The sequence below is a fragment of the Symphodus melops genome (genome assembly GCF_947650265.1).
Source record: "Symphodus melops genome assembly, chromosome: 13".
In the NCBI taxonomy this organism is placed as follows: Eukaryota; Metazoa; Chordata; class Actinopteri; order Labriformes; family Labridae; genus Symphodus; species Symphodus melops.
In genome coordinates, this window is record NC_136703.1 from 3,584,995 (window position 1) to 3,605,884 (window position 20,890).

At 41.7% G+C, this 20,890-nt stretch overlaps 1 protein-coding gene across 9 annotated transcripts in view; it reads right to left on the bottom strand.

Annotated features, from left to right (window-relative positions):
• Positions 1–1,233: 1,233 nt before the first annotated feature.
• The window catches only part of agrn (agrin), a 279,779-nt gene continuing 260,122 nt past the window's right edge, over positions 1,234–20,890 (bottom strand). For 4 of the 9 annotated variants that reach the window (XM_079360454.1, XM_079360453.1, XM_079360456.1 and 1 more), the window contains 8 exons: positions 18,758–18,874; positions 16,801–16,984; positions 14,780–14,867; positions 13,860–13,883; positions 12,084–12,116; positions 9,967–10,191; positions 7,951–8,054; positions 1,234–4,113 (listed from right to left, as the gene is read on the bottom strand). In XM_079360454.1, coding sequence (XP_079216580.1) covers positions 3,953–4,113; positions 7,951–8,054; positions 9,967–10,191; positions 12,084–12,116; positions 13,860–13,883; positions 14,780–14,867; positions 16,801–16,984; positions 18,758–18,874 — 936 coding nt within the window. In that variant the 3' untranslated portion in view covers positions 1,234–3,952. The remainder of the gene's footprint in view (positions 4,114–7,950; positions 8,055–9,966; positions 10,192–12,083; positions 12,117–13,859; positions 13,884–14,779; positions 14,868–16,800; positions 16,985–18,757; positions 18,875–20,890) is intronic. The other 5 variants (XM_079360458.1, XM_079360457.1, XM_079360459.1 and 2 more) reach the window with 2 other exon arrangements.

Here is a 20,890-nt window from a genome sequence, read left to right on the forward strand (position 1 = left end):
TGTCACATAAATATCACTCGCTGAGAATCATTGCTGTGGAAATGTATAACAAAAGCTGTTCCTGCAGTGTGCAAAGACTCTGACACCTACCAAGCAACTGGGGTTTCAGCCATCAAAAATATCTACATAGAGATAATCAATCTTTATGCTGATGGTCTTTTTTTTTTTTTTTGCTTTCGTAGGTCATAAAGAAGCATCAATATTAAATTCAGTCTGTTTTATAACCAGATAAAACTCCTCACAGGAGCTCTTAGTGATAAAACTTTGTCATCGAACGAGGGAGCCGGTCATAAAGCAAGACTCTGGTAATAAGACGACAACCGGAACATCTCCATCCAAACTGAAAAAAAACCCCAAACCCTAAAACATTATGCACTGATGAAGCCCTTGAGAAGGGACAACGCTGCAGAAAAGGCGTCTTTTAAAAACAACTTCCAAACGTGACTTCATGCAACGTGTAAAAAAGAAAAGTGTCAGAATGGACGTTATTTTTTGGCCTAGAGGAGAAGACTGAGGATATGCACAATGTTCTGTTAATAAATCCCATGAACTGTAAACCAACAACAAACTGACCAAACTGACAAGATTGTCTGTGCATCTATAGCCTGGTGTGGATTTTCCCACTGTGAACTGTTGAAAACAAAGCGCTCAAATAATGCACTGTGTGAAGTAGGTTTACTAACTATCCTCAAACTCACGTCAAGATCGAAAGATGCATTTCATTTCCAGATTTCTGCAGCTTGTTTAAAGTACTTGACAAAGCGAGAAAGTGATCTAATGAGAAGAATTTCTCAAACTTACATTTGCAATGAGTGCAGATTGTTTACTTCAGGTGCCATCCCGATTCCAGGAATGATCCTATATGTCATTCACAGGTGAAAAAAGTCTCTCCTTATGAGCACTTTTAATCCTGATTGGGGAGGTTAGTGTATGCTAAAAAAAAACTACAAAACCCAGCAGAAAACAGAAGAAGGCATTTGTTATTTGTTTTATAAAGATGTATGGCTTCAGTGAGAATGATCCAGGACTTTGGGTTGAGAAAGAAACTAAGGAGGATGTGGAGACTTTTAGATTGAGTCAGATTCCCTTATTGTTAGGCTTTTCTTCCCCAGAGGGTTTGTTGACGAAGCTGAACGAAGACGACACCAGCACGCGTTCTGTTTTTAAAGAGTTGCTTGAAAACAAATGAACTCCAGATGATTAAAAAAAATCAGACGTCTGACAAAGAATGTCTCCGTTTGGTTGACATTTTATTTCATGGTGGTAGGAACACAAGACAAAGGTCATAAAGTTAGTAATGCTCAGGTCATGCCACTCGTACTCGGTGCTCTGCCGTTTGAGGAGGGGGGTTTTCCCGCAGTCAGACAGTAGTTTACAGAGGCCAGACATGGAGGGTAACCCACATGGAAACATAAATAAGGAACAGAAAATAGAGTCATAAAACAGTAAATAGGTTTCTGTCAAAAGCCAGGGGGGTTATTTGCAGAGGCCCCTCCTGGGTTTTTTTTTTTAAATGTGTGTATGAGCATTATTACTAATATAATCATCATTATTATGCATTACTCATTTACATTATTGGGATGAGGCTAATACACTGGCTAAAGTAAGGAAACAGTTATATGGATGACGTCTTCGTCCCCTGCTAAGAGTCCAGGTGATGAGTTTTTAAGGCAATTCAAAGTTTCCACGCAACTGTCTTTATATGTCTGAAGTCCTTACAAATACACAGCAAACTGTCCTTTATGAAGTGTTGCCACCTGAATGCTCCAATTGAATGAACAGTGTGGTGGATAAGAGCAGTCTGAGGTTAACAGAGTAAGTAGTGGAATTCAAACGTGTACTGGGACAGAAGTGTTGCTTGGTGTGGTGTGGACACTCAGAGCTTCATCCCACACAGTCCCTCCCCCATGTACATGAGTATATCATCGTGTGGGCACACAGACACGTCAGACACGGTTCCAGTGTATATTACTAAAAACATAAACCTCCACAGATCACACATTTGCTAAATTTACACTTCAAAATTGCAGGGCTGTACAAAAACAGGTCGTCTGATGATTGAAGAAGGAAAACATAATTAACAACTTAAGAGAGAAAAGAAAAAAAAAAGTACGAGACCATTTGATACTCGACCACGAACAAGCATGATTTTGTCTTAAGATATTGCCAAGGTTCTCATATCAAAACAAGAGTCTTTTAGTCAGTCGCCGCAGCTTATTGTGGTCCAGCAACAACGACTCCACGTTGCGTCTGTTCACTGAAAGTTACAGAATTTGCACTAGTAATACAAACCCATGCGTTGCTATGTTAATTTGCAAGTACTGTAGGTTTATGCATCTTTTTTTCCCATTTTTGCAGCTGTTATGGCTTCAGAAGGTCACAACAACATCACAGTCTCTCTCTCAGAAACAGCCGAATAAAGACTCCTCCAGGAATGCTCCGAGGTCAAATAAGAAAAGAAATTAAGTCTCAGGCAGAGTTTTTTTGAAGCTTTTTTTTTTTTTTTTTTTTTCTGTTTGTGTTTACTGTTGTCTGACAGGATGTTCCCAAGAGTAGTTCTCCTCCACGCAATCCTTTCTGTCTGTCCTTTTCTTCAGTCTTTGCTTTCAGCACCTCCTTAAGGTCAGATATGGTTACAACTCTTCCCCGGATGCACCATTCAAAGTCCCGCAAAACTAACTGCTCCCAAACAAATAAACAAAAGGCCATAAGAAGATACAGGGAATGAGCAAATAGAAAAACAAAACTTTGTAGTTTGTGAAATCACATCAGAAAAAAAGGATCCTTTTCAAAGTCATTGCAGAAAACAAACAAACCCCCAAACAGTGACATTTCCCCCGATAAGAAAGGGTTTTTGTTTTTTTTTTTGAAACAAAAAAGTGGATATAAAAACAAACAAATAAAAACCAGATTCAAACCAACACTGCAGAAGTGCATGCATTTATAGTGGTCATCATTAGTTCATCTGCTGATTGTAAAACAGAACGCACAATAGTACATGAGAAGCACAATTCTCCAAAGAGAACCCATCGTACATATTCACAGTCTCAGGTATTATTTATATACTCTATATTTATAACATTTATTCATGTCTATGATTCATGTCTTGACTTATGACTAATGATATGCGAGTCATGGAGGAATGCAGCGCTCTCTCCGTCTCCATCATGTCGGCTTGCAGTGTTAGTGAGTCATATTTCAAAACTAAAGGCTCTGATGGGATTCAGATTGAGAGGAGAGGTTTTTTTTTGTACTTTTTTGGGGGGCGCTGTGAGATGGGTGTTGATCGAGTGGTTATGAATGTGTACTTTCTCACTGTAGCAGCTTGACTGATATCAGAAAAGTCCCATTAGGAAAATACAGAGGGCTACAGAGGCTGAATACATAGTTTTTCTTTGACTGGATACACCAGCTGGCTGCAGCATCAAAGAACTACACACACCAGACTACACTGAGCCCAGCTCTCTCAAGGGGGAATGTATGTCTATATATTCATGGACGTATAGGCCATGCTTGGGGAATGTGGACGATAGATATGGCACCAAGACAAGGCAGTAGAGATCATCTGCGAGGTCCCCCAGTGTTCAAGTAATGAGCGAAAAATATAGGAGCAGGCTTTTTTTTTTTAAGTTGGCATTTGTTCTAAAACAACAAAAGTGACCAGAATAAAATCCCTGTTTTTCACGGAGATGCCTGCACTGTTAAAAAGATGAAGGGTTGGAGCAGTAAAGAAAAAAAAAAAGAAAAGTGTTTTGTGAATGGAGGTGCAGAAGAAAAAAACCCAAAATATATATAAACAAAAATGACATTAATTTTCTTTCCATATAAAAAGCGATGAAAAGTATACAAAAATAGAAAATAATTACAGCAGGAGACATGGGCGCTATGGAGGGAGCGGGTGTGGAGGTTTCTTTTTTAAACGGTTTTCTCAATATATTTCGTCTCTGCTGGGTTATTTGGCGGCAGAACATTGTAATATTTGGGGGCTGTTTAAGGCGTCCTCCACCAGGTGGAGATCCAAGCCGTCCACCATCACGTCCTTGATGCAGCCAACGAAGCCGGTGCTGTAGGCCTTGGGCAACCGACGAGTCACTGCCAGCTCCTCCAGACCACCTGAGGGCGACAGAGAGAGAGACAAAGATGGGTCAGACTTCAGACTTCTAACGCTCACATTAAAGCTCCTGTGAGGAGTTTTAAGACGGTTATAAAAGAGACGGGAACTCATGTCTCTTTAAGACCTTCAAAAGCAAACGAGACCATCAGCATAAAGACAATTTCTACGCAGTTATTTTAATGTTCAAAAGCCCTGCTGCAAGGTAGGTTTCAGACAAAGTCATGAACATTTTACCTTTCTTTCTATGCTCCACAGCAAAGATTCACAGTTAGTGATTCATTTATCTTTAAAAAGAAAGCAGGATGACGTTTTTTGGAAAGAAAAAAATCTGCAAAAAGATACAAATGGTTCCTCCCTTTATCCACAGGGGGCGCCAATAAATCCTCCATCTAATGCATGTTAATCAATCTTTTCTCAGAAGTACGAACTTTTGTTTTGGTTAAAACGTGTGCTCCTACATTCTTCATGATACAGCAGACAACATTAGCCCAAAAAGATGCCAGCATGACACTGACTAACGCATCAGACAGAAAAGAAGATGCAGTTGCACAAAACCCCCCCCGCTAACATCCAGCTTACACATTTATTCTGCACCTGAGTGATGGGACATAACGTCCATATCAGCAGTAGAGATGGAAAAAAAAATCGATTCATGTAAAAATCGAGATTCTTCTCCACTAAGATTTGAAATTGATTCACAATTCCTAAAAATGGATTTTTATTTTTCTGCTCTTTAAATCAGTAGGACGCCAGATAGAGCAACAAGAAATTCAGCCAGTCTCACAGATGACATGAGTAAACCCTGCAGCACGTACCAATTTAAAAATAGACATCAATCCATCAATCAATGAATCCAAAATTGTTTTGAATGGAAAATCAATATCTTGATCGACATCAATTCGAATCATTAGACACCCAAAGATTCTCAGCCCTAATCAGCATGTCGCTAGAGTCTCCATGAAATATTAGATAAAGAAAAGCACAGAAATAGGACTACTGCACATCACTCAGAGAGCTACTAAATGGGCTGCTTCTAATTACGAATGTCTGATAGAAAGGTTTTAAAGGCTGTTTTTTTCTGTGCAAGAATAAAAGATGAGTCGTTTTCACTTCTCTGGTGGTGTGTAACATGTTCATTTGAAGAACAGACACAAAGCTTAAACTGGACGCTCATAGACAACAATGGTCTAGGATTTAAAGTGAACCTTTAGTGAAAGGGCCTGAAGGGGCATTTATCTGTCACGGAGGCTTTCTGTTATGGTTTTCAAATGTGAAGCCCGAGCCAAGATATCCCCCGATGACATCATTATTGGTTATTTTCTCTGCTTCTTCAGATCACCAGAGGACATTACACAACAGCTGCTCCGGTGTGCTCCGGTGGAGATCAAACACCCGGATGAAGCTTTGCATTTCAGTACAATCTAGACATGACTAATGCCATCAAAGGGATGTACCGGAAACATTTTGGTAGGAGTATTTATATTTCCAGTACTTGTCTTGTCAGGCTTTGTCTTTTTTTGCTTGCTGACATCTGTCGAGCGACATGACAGATTAACGCTTTATTTGTCAAACCAGTGCGATCAGAGTGCTGAACACAGAAAATGAAGGCAGATGAAGAGAATGTGCTTCATATGTGACAGGCTTTGACATAAAGGGTTCAAAACGGGCGGACAAGTAAAAGGTGTTAGAGTATCAAATCATGAACACTCACTGCCCAGCTTTGACCTCTTTAAAGTATCCGTCCATCGAGGAGTGTTTTCACTACTTGACTATTCTTACCGTGATACATTTATTGACTCCCTGACAGCTCAAAACATCCATAATTTATTATTAAACCAAATATTTCCTGCTTGTCTGATATTTTCTCCCTGGAATCGATGGTCCACATGCCAAATAACTCTGAAATAACCCAATCTGAATCTTGTCTCCCTCCAAGAAGAAGTCCCTAAAACAAAACTGTTGACAAGTTCTGAGAGTGTCTCAACAGAGACGCTGCCAAATACTTCATAAACTAAAATACCAAATGCATTCAAGACTGTTAAAAGGAGTCGAAAAACTTTTTTTTTCACAGAGAACGACCCTTCAGACGCTTGTGATCTGATCTCACTGAAGTCTTTTATCTATTAGTCATAGAAAGTTTAAAAACAGACGTTTCTCGATATGAAATTTTCATGGATTTCTACTTCAAAGCAAATGTTTCTGCCCCTTGTACTTTCCATTTCGTTTTAACTTATTATTTCAAATCATCTAAACCTTTTTTTTTTTTTTTTTTGTTATTTCAAACCTCGTCTCAAACATCTTTTGTTGGAGACTTGATGACCTAATTGCTGGGTGTACAGCTGGCTCCTTCTTGGTGTTTTGAGTTACTCTTTCGAGCCAGCCCAACCAGTAGTAGTCATTAGTGTCGCTTTCAATAAAATCAGCATGAAACATCTTTACTCATAATTTTATGAGTTATGTTCTAACTGGGAAAGAGGTTGACCTGAGCCTTTTGATGTTTTACCTTCCTGCCATCGTTGCTCTCTCTTCCTCTCTCGTTCTTTAATCCGTCACAATCTGTCTGCGTCCTGTCTCTCCATATTCTGCTCAAAAGACTCCCCGTTTTAAACCCACATTCCCCCTCTCTGCTCCTCTTCCCCGTTTCCTCTCCTTTAATCTTCAGAGCAGAGGGTTCATATGCCCGTCGAGCTCCTTACATCCCCTGTCCCTGCCCCCTTTAATCGGATTGCGTGCCTCCGAATCGGGGATCGACAGGGCTAATTTCATGCGAGTTACAGATGAATTAATGATGAGCTGTGAAAAGGGGATTTTAAAAGGAGACTGGGCTCTCGATGGGAGGGCTGTGTGAGGATTATGTATTCTCGCTGCAGGCCCTGCTCAGCACCTGTTCCAAAGCACTGCCTCCCTGTGTGCGTGTGTGTGTTTGTATACGTGTTCCCCAAGTACCCAAACGCCCCTCTACATGCAGCGTGTCTTTTAAATGTCACTCACACTACCTCTCCTCTCCTCTCCAAAGCCTCACGCTCTGCATTTTGAAAGAAAGGAGAGTCCGACTGCAGCATTGCTGCCAGCCTTTTAATGTTATTTCCCCGGGATGTTCGATCCTGTGTGTTCTCGAAAAAAAGTGATTCCTCAGAGTCGAGCTCCGACCAAATTGAACTCAAGGTAGATAACGGGCCAACTTTAGTCGTTTTCAATTCAGGAGAGCAGGCAACTTTTGAATATGTCAGATAGCCTTTCATTTCTCGGCTCAATACCTGAATGAGCTTGGATGTTTTTTCCTTTTTGCCCAAACTGCAATTTTTCCCCCCTGCCTGAGACTTTGCTTATCCTCTGCAACGCCAATGAGTCCATTTCTCATTTTCGGCAGCCTTCCACTGGCTGAATGAAAAAGTACTACAGAATTACAAGTTTTGCCCTGACATGATGTATGGCACTCATTGACACATTTCCCAGTCAGAATTATGGACTGTATATAAGAAGTGGACGAAGCATTTGGTCTAAAAAGTGTTTAAAAGAAAGTAACTCCACTTCTTTGGGTTGGATGCAAACAGAACCAACTTCTCAGTAATAATACTCCATATAAAAATGTTCCAACTGAGTTTGTGTTCTCATTTGTGGGTTTAAAAGTGTCCTTCAGTAGAATAAAATCTTTATCTTTATAATAAAGTTTACATGTTAAATGTTGCAACATGTTAATGAAAAAGAAAAAACTGTTTCCAAATATGGTGACTTTTTGCACTAGACGCTTCAGAAAGCTGTCGCACAAACCAACAAATGACGTCTCAGTGGCTACATCCACTGTTTTAAATGAATGTAAACGTTTGGACACCTACCCAACCAGAGCGCTCCGTCTGTGTCCAGCTGTGTAGCCGCCAAAGGTGACGAGCCTGTTACCGCCGCCTCGTTGCCGACCTGAAGAGAGCCGTCTCTGAGTGCTCTGAGGAGGAGAAGGAAGAAGGGAAAGTTATAGATTGAAGTCAGTGTGATGCATGGACGTCATCTGATGAAGGCATGAGAAACACCAATGTGTTATTATCACTGTGCTTTAATAACAGTGAAACAATTCTGTAGAGATTTTAAACTTTCTGCAAGAATCTGAGTATTGGTACGACAATAATTCCTCTGAGTCAACTTTCTTTAGAAACAATTACTCATTAAAACAAACTCCCTTTAATGTAGCATGCATCACTGTATTACCATTAGGCTATATTACCATTATAAAGGGTGTCATCTATTTGATAATGATGACAAGGACCACATGTGAATAGATTCCTCTTTAGTCACAGATTTTTTAATAGTTACTTGAGGAATATTTGGAGCGCACAACAATGTTGCAGAAAAACTGACTTTCAGGTCCAGAATCTGGGAGACGTTCTGCAAATCGTCGTTTCATTTAATCTGCTCCTCTGCCATTACACTTAGCATGCACATAACCGTCTTTGCCAAGCAGTGTTGTTAATGTGCCTGTCTACAAGCTAACAGATGCCGTGAGAGCACCATTCATTTGTGGTGGCTCTGCATTAGCGCACACTTAGGAGTTGTGATGATGGGGCTAATTTGAAGCTATACAGATGGTTCCCAACAGAGGGAGTGTCATTAGAGGCAAGCAGCAAGCACAGACAGATATGTAACTTCTGTGAGCCGCGCCTTCCACCAATGCATGAGGTCTCCTCTCTAAGCCCCGGGATGAGATTTTGGCCAAATCCCTGTTTGAAATGGATCCAGGGGGCTTTTTCGAGGATCGATTATTCTTGCCTTACATGATGAAACAAATCTAATTATCCCCCTCTGCTTCCATTCACAGCCATGATGAAAGCAATAAAGCAGATATCACGTGGAAGGTGTTAAGTGGGTCATTTCTAAAGTTCAGCCAGTTAATTTGTTTCTAATGAAGGGATCCATTAAAATGACATCACTGTGTGGCAAAAAGTATTATGTGCCTTGTTTCTTTCTATTCCTATATCTATGATTATTATCCATGCTCTCAACTACTCCCTGTTTTGTTGTGTCAAATTAATGGATGATTAATGCATATAGTGTGGACACATGCTATATGTGTACAAGTATCGTGGTTGACAAAACTGAACTACCAATCAATGAAAAAACACAAGTTGAGACACACACACACACACACACACACACATTTACCAAGAGGCATCAGAGTTCTTGTAATACATTGTAAAATTGATTCAGATGATGGGAACACACAGCACTTAAGCACAGAGTGATCTGACATGATGTAAGAAAAAGACTGTGCTCTCATTTGCATATTCCTTAATTAATCTGTGTTGAATCAAATTAACCAAACAGCAAACCTAAAATCACTTTCAGAATACTGCACAATGACTCGCGTCGCTTTTCATCCAGCTTTTTGCTTTATCCTCTTATCCTCTGTTTAATCATGTTTTTAAATGTTGTCACAGTATATTTCTCTACACAATGACAAACTTTGACTTGCCTCAGTTTTGAAAGGTTGCTTAATAAATAAAGACACCTTGTCTACTGTACACAGTGTACAGTCAGCAGGGGGGTATGTGTGTAGGTTAATCCATCCATGTATGTCATGCTATTTCCTTTAATGTCTTTAAATTTTTTTGGGATGTTGCAACATGCTGTTCATTTTTGTACATCCATTAATTTGCTTAAACCATCTGATGTGCAGCGCTTCATACTCGTGCATCACGAGGCGTGAAAATAACCTTAATCTGAGGCTAATCAAAGTCATCTCAATGCAACGCATCCCTGTGTAGCAGAGGTGTCATGCAACAGATCACACACGTTTGCAGCAGCTAAAGTACAATGCGGATTAAGTCTAATCCGGGTTTAAGTGTCAACATCAGCCATTTTACCTGCTGGCCTTGATGCGTATCCAGCGGTTGGTGTTGACGCGCACCGATGAGCGCAGCACCACGGGCTTGGAGCCCAGGTCGTATGTCATCTGAACGTGTCCGTCCACGATGGCCAGGGCGATGTAGTCGGATCGCTCCACGCCCTTCCCGCTCCACAGCACCAGACCCTGTGTTGCCTCTGTGCGGATGCTCAGCTCGAACTTGTTCACCAGCAGAGCCTTCTCACTACGAGAACAGGGATAAAACATCAGTTACATTTTGGTCTAATTTCTCACAATGCGATCCAACACTTGATGTAGCCGACGCTGATCAGTTGGTGTGTGTGACATTTGAAGTTGCAAATGTGAAATGTGCAAATTCGTGCGACTGGCTCGAGGGTAGATTACCCATGATTCCAGAGTGACATATGGTTCTGTGTGCAGGCACATGTAGTCAGAAAGCATTACAGTGATTTTTAAGAATGCAGGCTGAGTTTAGGAATAGCAGGGGGCTGTTTTGCTATTAGCGCTCCAAATCCCTCTGAGCCTGAACTGCTATTTCCTGTGTTTCTGTGTGTATGTGAGTGTGTGTGTGTGTGTGTGTGTGTGTGGGGGGGGTTTAAGCAGCTGTTTGATCTTGAATCTCTTGGCTGCTACAAGCTGCGGGGGTGATTTGGAAGCAGGGACTAGGCAGCTTCCACCTTCCCTTAAGAGGCGCTGTAAGTCACCGTCATACAGAGAAGCACCTCTACTGTATTTTCAGACACACAAAGTACAGCACACATCCAATCCTGCATTCAAACACACACTTACAGATCTCCTCTGTACCTCATGTCCAGCAGAGATTCATCACACACATACCTGCGTGTTTGTGTGTTTGTGTGTTTGTGTGTGTGTGTGTGTGTGTGTGTGTGTGTGTGTGTGTGCGCGCACGTCATCAATCAAGCATTTGTGCAATTGTCTGCACATCTGCTACATGGATCTGTTTCCTGAGCGGGTATTTCAACACAAAGACAAGGACAAGGTGAGGACACACACAACAAAGAACCAATGACAAGTGGATCAAATGAAAAGACTGAGAGCAGCACAGAACTGAAGATACAGAGTAGACAAGACGAGACAACAAGACAAAGGAGTCAGCACAGCAAGCAGAGAGGCTCATGGGGGCACGAAAAGAGGACAGGAAATGGGAGAGAGAAAAGAGTCTGGAAACATCTCCTTACACTGTAAGAAGTATGTTCACGTTTTCTCTGAGGGTTTTCTCTTCATTAACGAGTGAATAAAAAGAGCAGCAGATACAAAAGCAATGGATATTGTTGAACTCTGAAGTTCTGTCCTGTTGTGACGCTAAGCACAGGAATAATGTTGGTTCACTTCAGCAGAAAAGTAAGCAGAACCAAGATCTCATTTGATTTCCTTTCACAAAAATGCACAGGTTAGAAACTTTGACCCCCTTGATGAACTTAATCCGCTGAAGTAAACAGGATGAAAAAAAAAAGAAGCCTTAAAATGTTGTTGTTTTTTTTTTTTTCCTCCAGAGAGAGAGAAAAAAACACATATACAGCTCAGTGAACCCTCTCCTGGCAAACCCTCAAAGAGCTTACAGGGCTCGATAAATCTCCATCCGAGTGGCTTGTCAGTGATAAGGTCAAGGTTATTAAAAGTGCTGAATATCATGAATAAAACATCACAGGCACACGGCTGTCTAAAACTCATATACACCTCTGGGTTCTAAGATTTCTGGTGTGTTGCTGTGTTTTTTTTAATGTAGAGATCCTATCTCCTCCTTATATGTATTCAAACTCTCAGATGATTTTCCCAGGGTGCTTTTCTACATTTTAACTCTAGGTGGCAGTAGTGGTTAGAATAAAAAGAAGCCATAAGGGAGGCTGGCTGGCTGAAGCTCCAGTTGGTTTTGTGCTGTCATCGAAGCTCCAAATCTCAGAATTAATTGAAGCTCAGAGAGAATTGGTTCTTAGTTGTAACTTTATATTAACACTAGTAACTCAATTGTTTTGGTGGAGGAGGATTTAGCCCTGTGAGAGGTCGGAAGGGGTTGTCAGGAGAGAAGTGGAGCATGACGAGTTAAAATGTCGGTGGACTGCATCAGAAAGTGTCAAAGCTTTTGAGGAAACTCACCTCTGGTCAGATGGGTTCTCCAGAGACTCAGGACTTAAGGGTGCAGGGGGGGAGAGAGTCAACGGCATGCAGTGTAAGCGCAACAGGCCATAAGGAAAGAAGGAAGGTTGGAGGGAAACAAGAAAAGACGGAGGGAAGGAGGAAAGGAGGTTGTGAGCACAGTGTGTGACTCACAGAGGTCGAGTTAAGCTGGAGCTGCAAAAAGAAAAACTTATCTGCTCTACTAACATATCGACTGTGCGGACTGTCGATAACAACGGTTATGTGATCATAGGAAGAGTGCAGCTCGCCCCGATCACAACACAACCTCAGAGGAAGGATGACTAATGCACCAAAATGCCTTGTGATGAAGCATTTTTTAAACAACATCAAGATTAAGTACATACATGGTCAGTGTCCACGCCCCGGTAACAATGGCTACTTTAAGTCAGCGTCCAATTATTGAACAACCCGTTTATATTTATGGTGCTGCACGCCACTGTGCAGCAGCCATTACCTTCTGTCCAGTGATGGAAGTGTTGAATGAGAAAAATGGGGTAATTGTCAAAAAATGGGGTCAAGCGCCGTATCAGCTGAGAGTCAGGGCCAGATGTGATTTGTCACAGAAATAATGGGGCTCGAGCAAATCGAGCCGAGCGCTCAGATATGGGTAAGGAGGTGAAGGTGGGGCTACCAGAGGGAGCTGTAAATAGTAACAGAAACATTAACTCAAGGTGAGCGTTTCACATTTTGGCCCCTCGTAGCTCTAAATGTCCTCTCGAGAAATTTCTTTTCTAAAATCGAATCACGCTGAACTGATCAGCGGGCCTTCAAAGCGCTCCGGTTTGCTTAAATTCACGCTCATTGAGGCTCTCAGTAAATGTGACATCCATTAAACTTTCGACAGTCTGGCTCCAAGGACCACTGTCCCCCTCCTGCTAAGTGAGATTGATGCCCATGGCTGCACACTGCAGAGAGATCTCAATTGGAGGTCTAATCTACAAAGGGAGACAAATCTGTGATTAACATGTCGCTGCCTCTCTGTACAGCCGACTCCGTAATTATTCACAATTACAGTTAGAGATCTGGTAAAAATGCCAGATGACAGAAGCCCTGGCATGGATTGGAACTCTGGGCTGAATCCAGTCGACTTAATTTGAACTGAATTCTGCTTGGACGTATTGTGGGACTCTTTAAAAAGAGGTTACTTACCGAGCTAATGAGCAGGAAGAAAAAAAGAGTCCTGAATAGCTAAGTCATGACCGAGGGCTTTCCCGAGCAGAGAGTCCACACGGGCTCCAGAAACTGGGTTAAGGGATGTTTAGTACATCCTCCTCTTGCAGTGTTCAACAGGGTCTCATTCATTTCCCACATGACACATAATGCCATTCAGTGTAAAGTGCATGGCAATTCATTTTGTTTATGATTGAGTTACAACCATGCATAAAATATTGCACATTCTTCGCGTAGCAATTCATTTTGTCTTTTCTGAAGGCTGAGCACAAAGCTTATCATGCACACATTCATGCTTCTCTTTGCACAGGGAAACAAAAAGGAGAACGTATCTAATGACTCTGCAAAATGTATTCAAAAGAAGGAAATCTGTCTAATTAAATCATGGAGATGGAGCTTAAATGGAAAGTCTGACTTTGTCAGAAACGATGGATTCTGTTGGTTTTTTTTTAATGAATGTGCTTTACTCTGTTCTGTTAGGTTAACTATTAAAACAATGGCGTTTTAGCTGTTAGTTTTGTTTGATTTGAACTGGGGAAGCACCCAGTCTAAGAGTCTACTTACTCTGGGATCTCATTGGTCAGTTGGCTTGGGTGAGAAGGAAAGACAGTGAAGGACATTTACATGAGACACAGACAGAGACAGAGACAACCAGGATGGTCAAGGACAGGACAAGGTCAGGCAGCTGGAGCGCCAGGAACGCAGACCGACAGCACGTAAAACAGATTTAAAAAAAAACACACACATATCCGAGCGAGATCTGCAGCCAGTTGTTTCTGACTGAGCGTGAGTGCTGAGTGTGATGATCCGGGCCGCTTTTCACACCTCCGAGTGTTTGTGTGAAGAGCTGTGAGACGAAGATATAGAGCCGTATGCTTGATGTCTTCTCAGGTTCATCATATAAACAATTTTTGTTGGTGCAAACTCAGGAGGGACGCTCTTCTCTTGCCAAACCTTGTCGACGGATTGGAGAGTAAAAACTGTCTCATCAGCTGCCTAAAACAGGAGGATTACTTTTTTTTTTTTTCCCCTGAACCTGCTCCAGAGACCACTTTACATTTGCGTCATCATCTTTTTTTGAGTGCGCCTTAACGGGCTGTTGAATATAGCAGGAGGTGTTTCTTTGGAGGCTGGTTTTTTACAGAGAATACTAACACACTCAAACAGGAGAAAAAATGTAATCACACTTATGTGTGTGCTTACTGCAGCGTCCAATGTTCACTAAGCAGAGAAAACCGAGCATGCTCAGGGCAACTCTGTGATTGTTAAGAATCTCACTAATTAGAAAAACCCAAGGCAGGACTGTTGTGGATAGAGGGTGCGAGCAATCAGCAAAGTGACTACTTCACCCTAAAGCCACGGCACTGATGATATCATCAACTCAGTGTCATCGTGGCTAACCAAAGGAGGAGATGGATGGACAGAAAGGTTATTTGGCTAATAGCTTTCATGGATGAAGATGATCTCCTTGTCCTCTTCCTTACCTCTTTGTAACGGCGTTGTGGTACTCGATGAACGTCCGCCCGTCAAAGGCGATGGCTTCGGTGTCGCCTGCAGACTTCTCGTAAATGGCTGTGGAAGAGTTGGGGAGGGGTGGAGAGTGGAAAGAGGGTTTTTTTTTTTTTTTAGAGGATGACATCACACCAATCAATAAGACAGAGCGTTCGGTTATCAGAGGCGATGGATTCTGAGCAAATGGGGCGGTATTGGTGCATTTGTAGTTTTAATTAAAGTGAAAGGGACAGCGGGCCACAGGACAAGGTTAATGGAGAAGGCGGTGACTGAGTGTGTAAGACTGATCGGGCCGCAGTGAGTCTCTCTGGCAGAGTGACATGATGATGATGAAAGGGATATGCAACTCTTGAAAAGAGCATTTCATGAATATTTAATTGACAGCTTTCATCATGTTGATAGCTGCCGCTTTAGTTTGAAATAAATATAGGGCTGTTTGGATACAGATACTGAAACGCCTTGGATGAAGACTGTGTGGGCTCTGGCATCAGAACGCCAGTACAGGCATCAAACCCTGACTGATGTTTTTAGCCATAACTCTGTCCTTCACCGCAACATTAGCCTACTGTAGGAAGCACAGATGCTCCTTATAGCTGCCCTAGTCTTACAGTACGAGGGGCCAAGGAGAACTTTTTGTTAAAGCTCGCAAAATGTTAAGAATCTGTTTTGTCCACTCTCACATTTTTATTCGATGTTTTTCTTTTCAATATGAGCTGAAGGTAATTAATAAAAACAACACATAAAACAGACTTAGGCTGACATGAAGGACTTGCAGGGTAACTCACAATAGAAAATGACAGGATATGAAACGTTAATGTTATCATACAGGGCTTCAGCAAAAAGTCATATATTAAAGACACTTTATCAAAGATCACTTTATTTAATTAAGGAAAAAAATGAAGTTCAGGACTCCTGTAATTATTATTTACTGCAACAAGGTGTCACTTCCACCTCACCTCATGCCTCGTGCTTTTACAGATATTATCCTGCTGTCTTATTCTCAATTAATGGCCAATTAACTTAGATCTACATGACCATCCCCCGTGTTACAAGCGGAGTCACGAAGACGTGACGCGCTGAGTCAAAGTGGGAGGTCAATCTGTGTTTTCATTAATTAAAACGTTGATATATGGCACCAACGATTAGTTAGTAATACTTCCTGAGCCCAGCCAATCAAACACCTCAACAATGATGTCATGTCGAATCAGAGTTAATAAAGTTATCTTCAGTGTGTTATGGACTTTTGCATTATTTTTTTCGTGGTACGATCCTGCAACCGTCTGCTCGGGTTTAGGCTGAGCACACTGTTCACTACAGTTTGTATTCAGCACTTTTGCACTCTGAGGGGTTCCTTAATATGGACTAACTCTCAGGTCTTGGTATAGGACTCAGTATCAAATAGAAAATGTTTATGACTGATTTCAATCAGTTACCTTAAAGTGAAACACAGAAATTCTTGTCTATAAAACAAGGTTTAAACTAACGTTTTAAAAGCTGAAAAATTGAGGCCAGCTCCTCTTCTACGAACAAGCTGTGTTACATAAAGTATGAAATGCTGCCATCGTGTTTCCAAAGTTTAATACCCAAAGGTAAAAAAGCAGCTCACACACAAAGTAGATTTATCCTGATTTCAAAAGTGAACTTTGTTTTGAAGGTCTGTGTTTGTGTGCTACATTTTACCTCCGAGTATTCAACGTTGGGATTTTATGACTCTGGTTTAGCAACACAAACAAAAGAACTGGGAAGGCAGCATCGTTTCAAAGCGCTAACTCCTGCTGCCATGTATCCCTCAAGAGTCAAAGCAAATAGTGTTGGAAGAGGAAATGGGACAATCTGTACACTTACAGTGATTCATTGCAGTTTCGCACTGCTGTGATAAGGTGATCTCAAGCCAGCGAGCACGCCCACACCAATCATACTGATACTTACAGATCAAGATATAATAGTGTTGTGAGGATAGATGAGAACATGAACCACGGGCAGAAACACTCACTGTTCTGACAGCGTCCCCCTGAGAAGCCGCTCAGGCACACACACTCGTAGGTGTCCAGCTGGGGGTTGCAGCGGCCGCCGTTGTGGCAGGGCTCCTGGGAGCACGGGTGATCCTGGAACATGGCGACGTTGCTGGAGCGCTGGGCGTTCTCCTCCCTGAGGATGGGGGTGCCCATCAGGATGATCTAAGAGCAGGAAACACCGAGTTAACAACGGCTCTTAAATACATTTTCACCTAGTTTGGTTACTCATCAACTGTCAGCTTTGGAGTCTTTTCTTGACTGCATATTCAGCTCTGGAGGAGAAAACATGATTTTGTCAAGGTCATCTTGATCTGAGCTTTCATACTTCAGACACACAAGAGAAACTTTGTGTCATCAATTAGAGTGGCGTGGAGTTTGAAAGAATACCAACAAAGAGAGATTAATAAATGTTATAGTGTGTTCACCGGAAAACAAAGTCACACCTTGACTGGGGAGGCAGAGAAGACTGAAACATGTCTGCCTCTGGGAGTTTGATCTTTATCGACTAAACAGATCGCTTCTCAACTTTTTCGAAAACAACAATTATTTTTAAGATTGTTTTTAAAAAACTTGGGGATCAAACCCTCCACTTTCCAGTTGAGACACGTCTGAACCACAGCCGCACAAAAACTATTCAAGGCGTTCAACTCAAGACTGATTGATATTCGTTAAATACAGGCGAGATATAGTGAAGAAAAAACATGTTTGTTTTTAATGACCTACAGTCTGAAACTCCTGTGTGAAGAAGCCAACAAGCTCTTTCTCAGACGTGAACTTTGGTTGTTGCACAGAAACATTTTAAATCACGACATGTATGTTAGAGAATAAAACAGTGTAAGACCAGTTAGTCCAGAGTTATGGTCTCTGTAGGTTTAGTTATCATACAACAGATATTTTTTACGACCTGCCTGCAGGTTTGGATGTAAATGAGCAGTTTCTAATTAAGCACCTCTTTAACCTTTTCACTTCACCTGTGCTGATGGGACAGTGTAAATATAAATCGTCCGTGACCTTCCTCTGGAGCTTTACCGTCCCTTTTCTTGTCTGGCTTTTAAATCTCTTAGCTCCTCTTCAGCGCTTTTTGTTGTCACATTTATCTGATTTAATTTTCCCTCCTTAGCAAAACACTTGAAGATAATCATTTGTTAGCACTCTTGGTTGTTGTCCAAGGGAAGGCAGCGAGGTACGGGGCTTTGTGTTTTCTGCTGAATGATCATTAAAACCTCATTATGCCAACACACCTAAACAACTGAGTACTGTGATACTGTGGACTCATTTACATGTCTTCTTCCTTTTGAATATGTATTCCACTCTGTAACCACACAGGAAAACGTCTCACAATCCGCCGTTGTCATGACGCACATGCTAAACAGGACATCAAACTGAGTGTGCAAACCGTCTTCCTCATAATTAACTATTCCCAACAGGCCAAGTAAGACAAACGCCACATTTAGCTTTTGATTTGCTCGAAAAACTGTCAAGGGAAAGTTTGCAGAGGAGAACTAATGACAAGTTTGCACAAACAGTAACATCCTGCCTTTGTTCTACCGGGTTATTTTTGGCGTTCGGAGATGAGCTTTTGCTGGAAAGTGTGAAGAAAAAAAAAAAACTGGAAGGCTGTCAGAGAAAGATCTGAGAGGAGGGAAAGGGAGGGACTTCAAAATGTGTATTCTATTATTAGTGCATGCTAATCCAAATGAGCAGAGTCACTGGCCGTCTCACAGCCAGTTTATCACGGAAAATGACTCAAAAGAGGGTTCTGTAGTTTGACAGTTGGATAGCTTAAAACTTATCTTTAGCACAAGTGTATATCTCAGGGCGTAAGAGTCACTTAAATAGCACACACACACACACACACACACACACACACACACACACACACACACACATACATCAGTAGACTTTTGCAAGATTTGGAGGCTTGTTAACACGTACCTTCTGGATCGTTCCCTTGAATCCCTCTGTGAGTGCGGCGCTTCTTGCCAGTCGGCTGTAATCAGGAGCTCCACCAACAAACAGAGACTCTTTCAGGTTAAGATCTACGTGCAGGTTCTGATGAGACAGGGCACAAAGAGGTGTCAGTGGCTGAGCGGGAGCTGTGCAGACTCGAACCCAAAAATGTGCGTTCAAGTTCAGTTATATACAGATTCTATCCACCACAGTTTCCCCTCACTACGACCATGTAACTGTGGTGAGGGCGGAGGATAAAGCACTCATTTTAAGAGTGGAAATATTGAAAGAGTGCATAGGCTACCTTTAAAAAGAACACATCGTACACTAACATTAAACAGGAGGGACATAATAAACCATGTGGACGGTGTGAAGGGGCTCTCAAGGCTGGAACTTCAGCTTTGATTTTTGACAAAATGGAGTCAGTTCATCTTTAAATTCAAGATGATGTTTGTGAAAACAAAAATTCAGTCAAGGTGTTCCCGAGATGTCCTGTTTACATAAATGTGAGAGATGTAATGACCTTTTCTAGAATATGATGTTGTCACAACTCAGTTAACCTTTAACCTTTTAGGAAATGATGGTATCCAGTCAAACATTTGTGTCTGATCCAAAGACCAAAAGTGAAAAGAAAGTGAGGACAAACAGCATTTCAGTTTATTTCTGAACAAGTTGTAAAAGGAGCTGACAGTGAGAGAGCGGGTCTCTGCTTTGAAGGACTTGGAGGCAGGTACATGTGGCTGCAGATCAGTGGCTTCATTTTTGGATTTTGGTAGACTTTGGACATTATTTCATTATAGTGTTTTACTTGGTATTTTAAGATTTTCTTTATACTGTATTTAAGTCATGCATCCTTTATTAGATTGTATAACTGTTTTGAGTTTCAGAAACTTTGTCCGCTCTTCGACCAGGACACACTTGGAAAATGTATTTTTTTTATCTCAGTGACTTTTCCCTGAGTGAAAGAAAAGTTACAAATGTTACGAACCTTGTTGCCAAACATGGGGCGATAAACTCCACTTGTTCTGTACGTATTTCATCTTTGAGAATTTGGACGCTTATGGAAATAAATGCCTTCAGTTAAAGAGAAATGTAAAAATCTGCTCATATATCTTTGCAAAACACCCAACTGAATCTTTCCCACAGCACATTTCACAGGTTTTCTCCTCAGGATGGAACAGTTTAAGGTTTGTCTCTAGCGGGTAATGTGTTTGTGTCCAGGGAGCTTGAAATCAGCCGTATCCTTTTTTTTCAAGATATATGTATGGAGTGAGATTAATAAAGCACATTTGCAGACGTGCCACAGTTAAATAGATTGTCTCGTAAAAAAATAAGGATTTTTCCATATTGTAGCCGGCAGACGCTTTAACTGCACATGCTTGCCTTCTTTCTACATCAATACACTTAATGTATTACAGTGTAATAGATTTCTATGTCTCTCAGAGAGAGTGGTCAATTATCCTCTATCTGTGAGAGATAAAAAGACACTACAAAGGGAAATCAGGAGTAGGCTGGACCTGAGCTACTGCTGCTTCTACACAGACCTCTCTAATGAATGGCTGATCATAAGAAGCGACCTTTCAAACGCTTGAGTGTGGAGACACATTAATTGCAATTTATTTGCACTGTGACGGCTCTGAAATTCATTTTTTTTCCACCGAACCTTGGGAGCGATTGCTTTGCAATAGCAAGGTACCACTTCTTTCTTCATTAAACAGACGAGTCGGTCCACTTCAGAAAGAAAGAATGAATGATCTTTATTTTATGTAGAGCAGTAATTGCCAGAGGGGTAAAGTGGAGTTAATTGCTGGAAAAATAATGGAAGGGGCCAAGTAAACAGGCTTTGTGAGAGACGAGCTGGCATCGGCTTCTCTTTTATTTAGGATGGGATTTGGAGTGCAGGAGGCAGCAGTGCTTGGCTGAAGCCCGGCGGCTGTGTCACTGCACCTTGAGCCCCTTCCAACTGAGACGGGGTGGAGACCTCGGCCAAAGCTGCTGGACGCGCTGAGCCTGCTGCCTCGAGGCTGAGCTGAAAGTTGTCACCAGCAGCAGGGAAGAGTCGTCCACCTCGGGGCTCTTATTGTCGACATGGCAGCTCCGCTACACTTTCACGACACA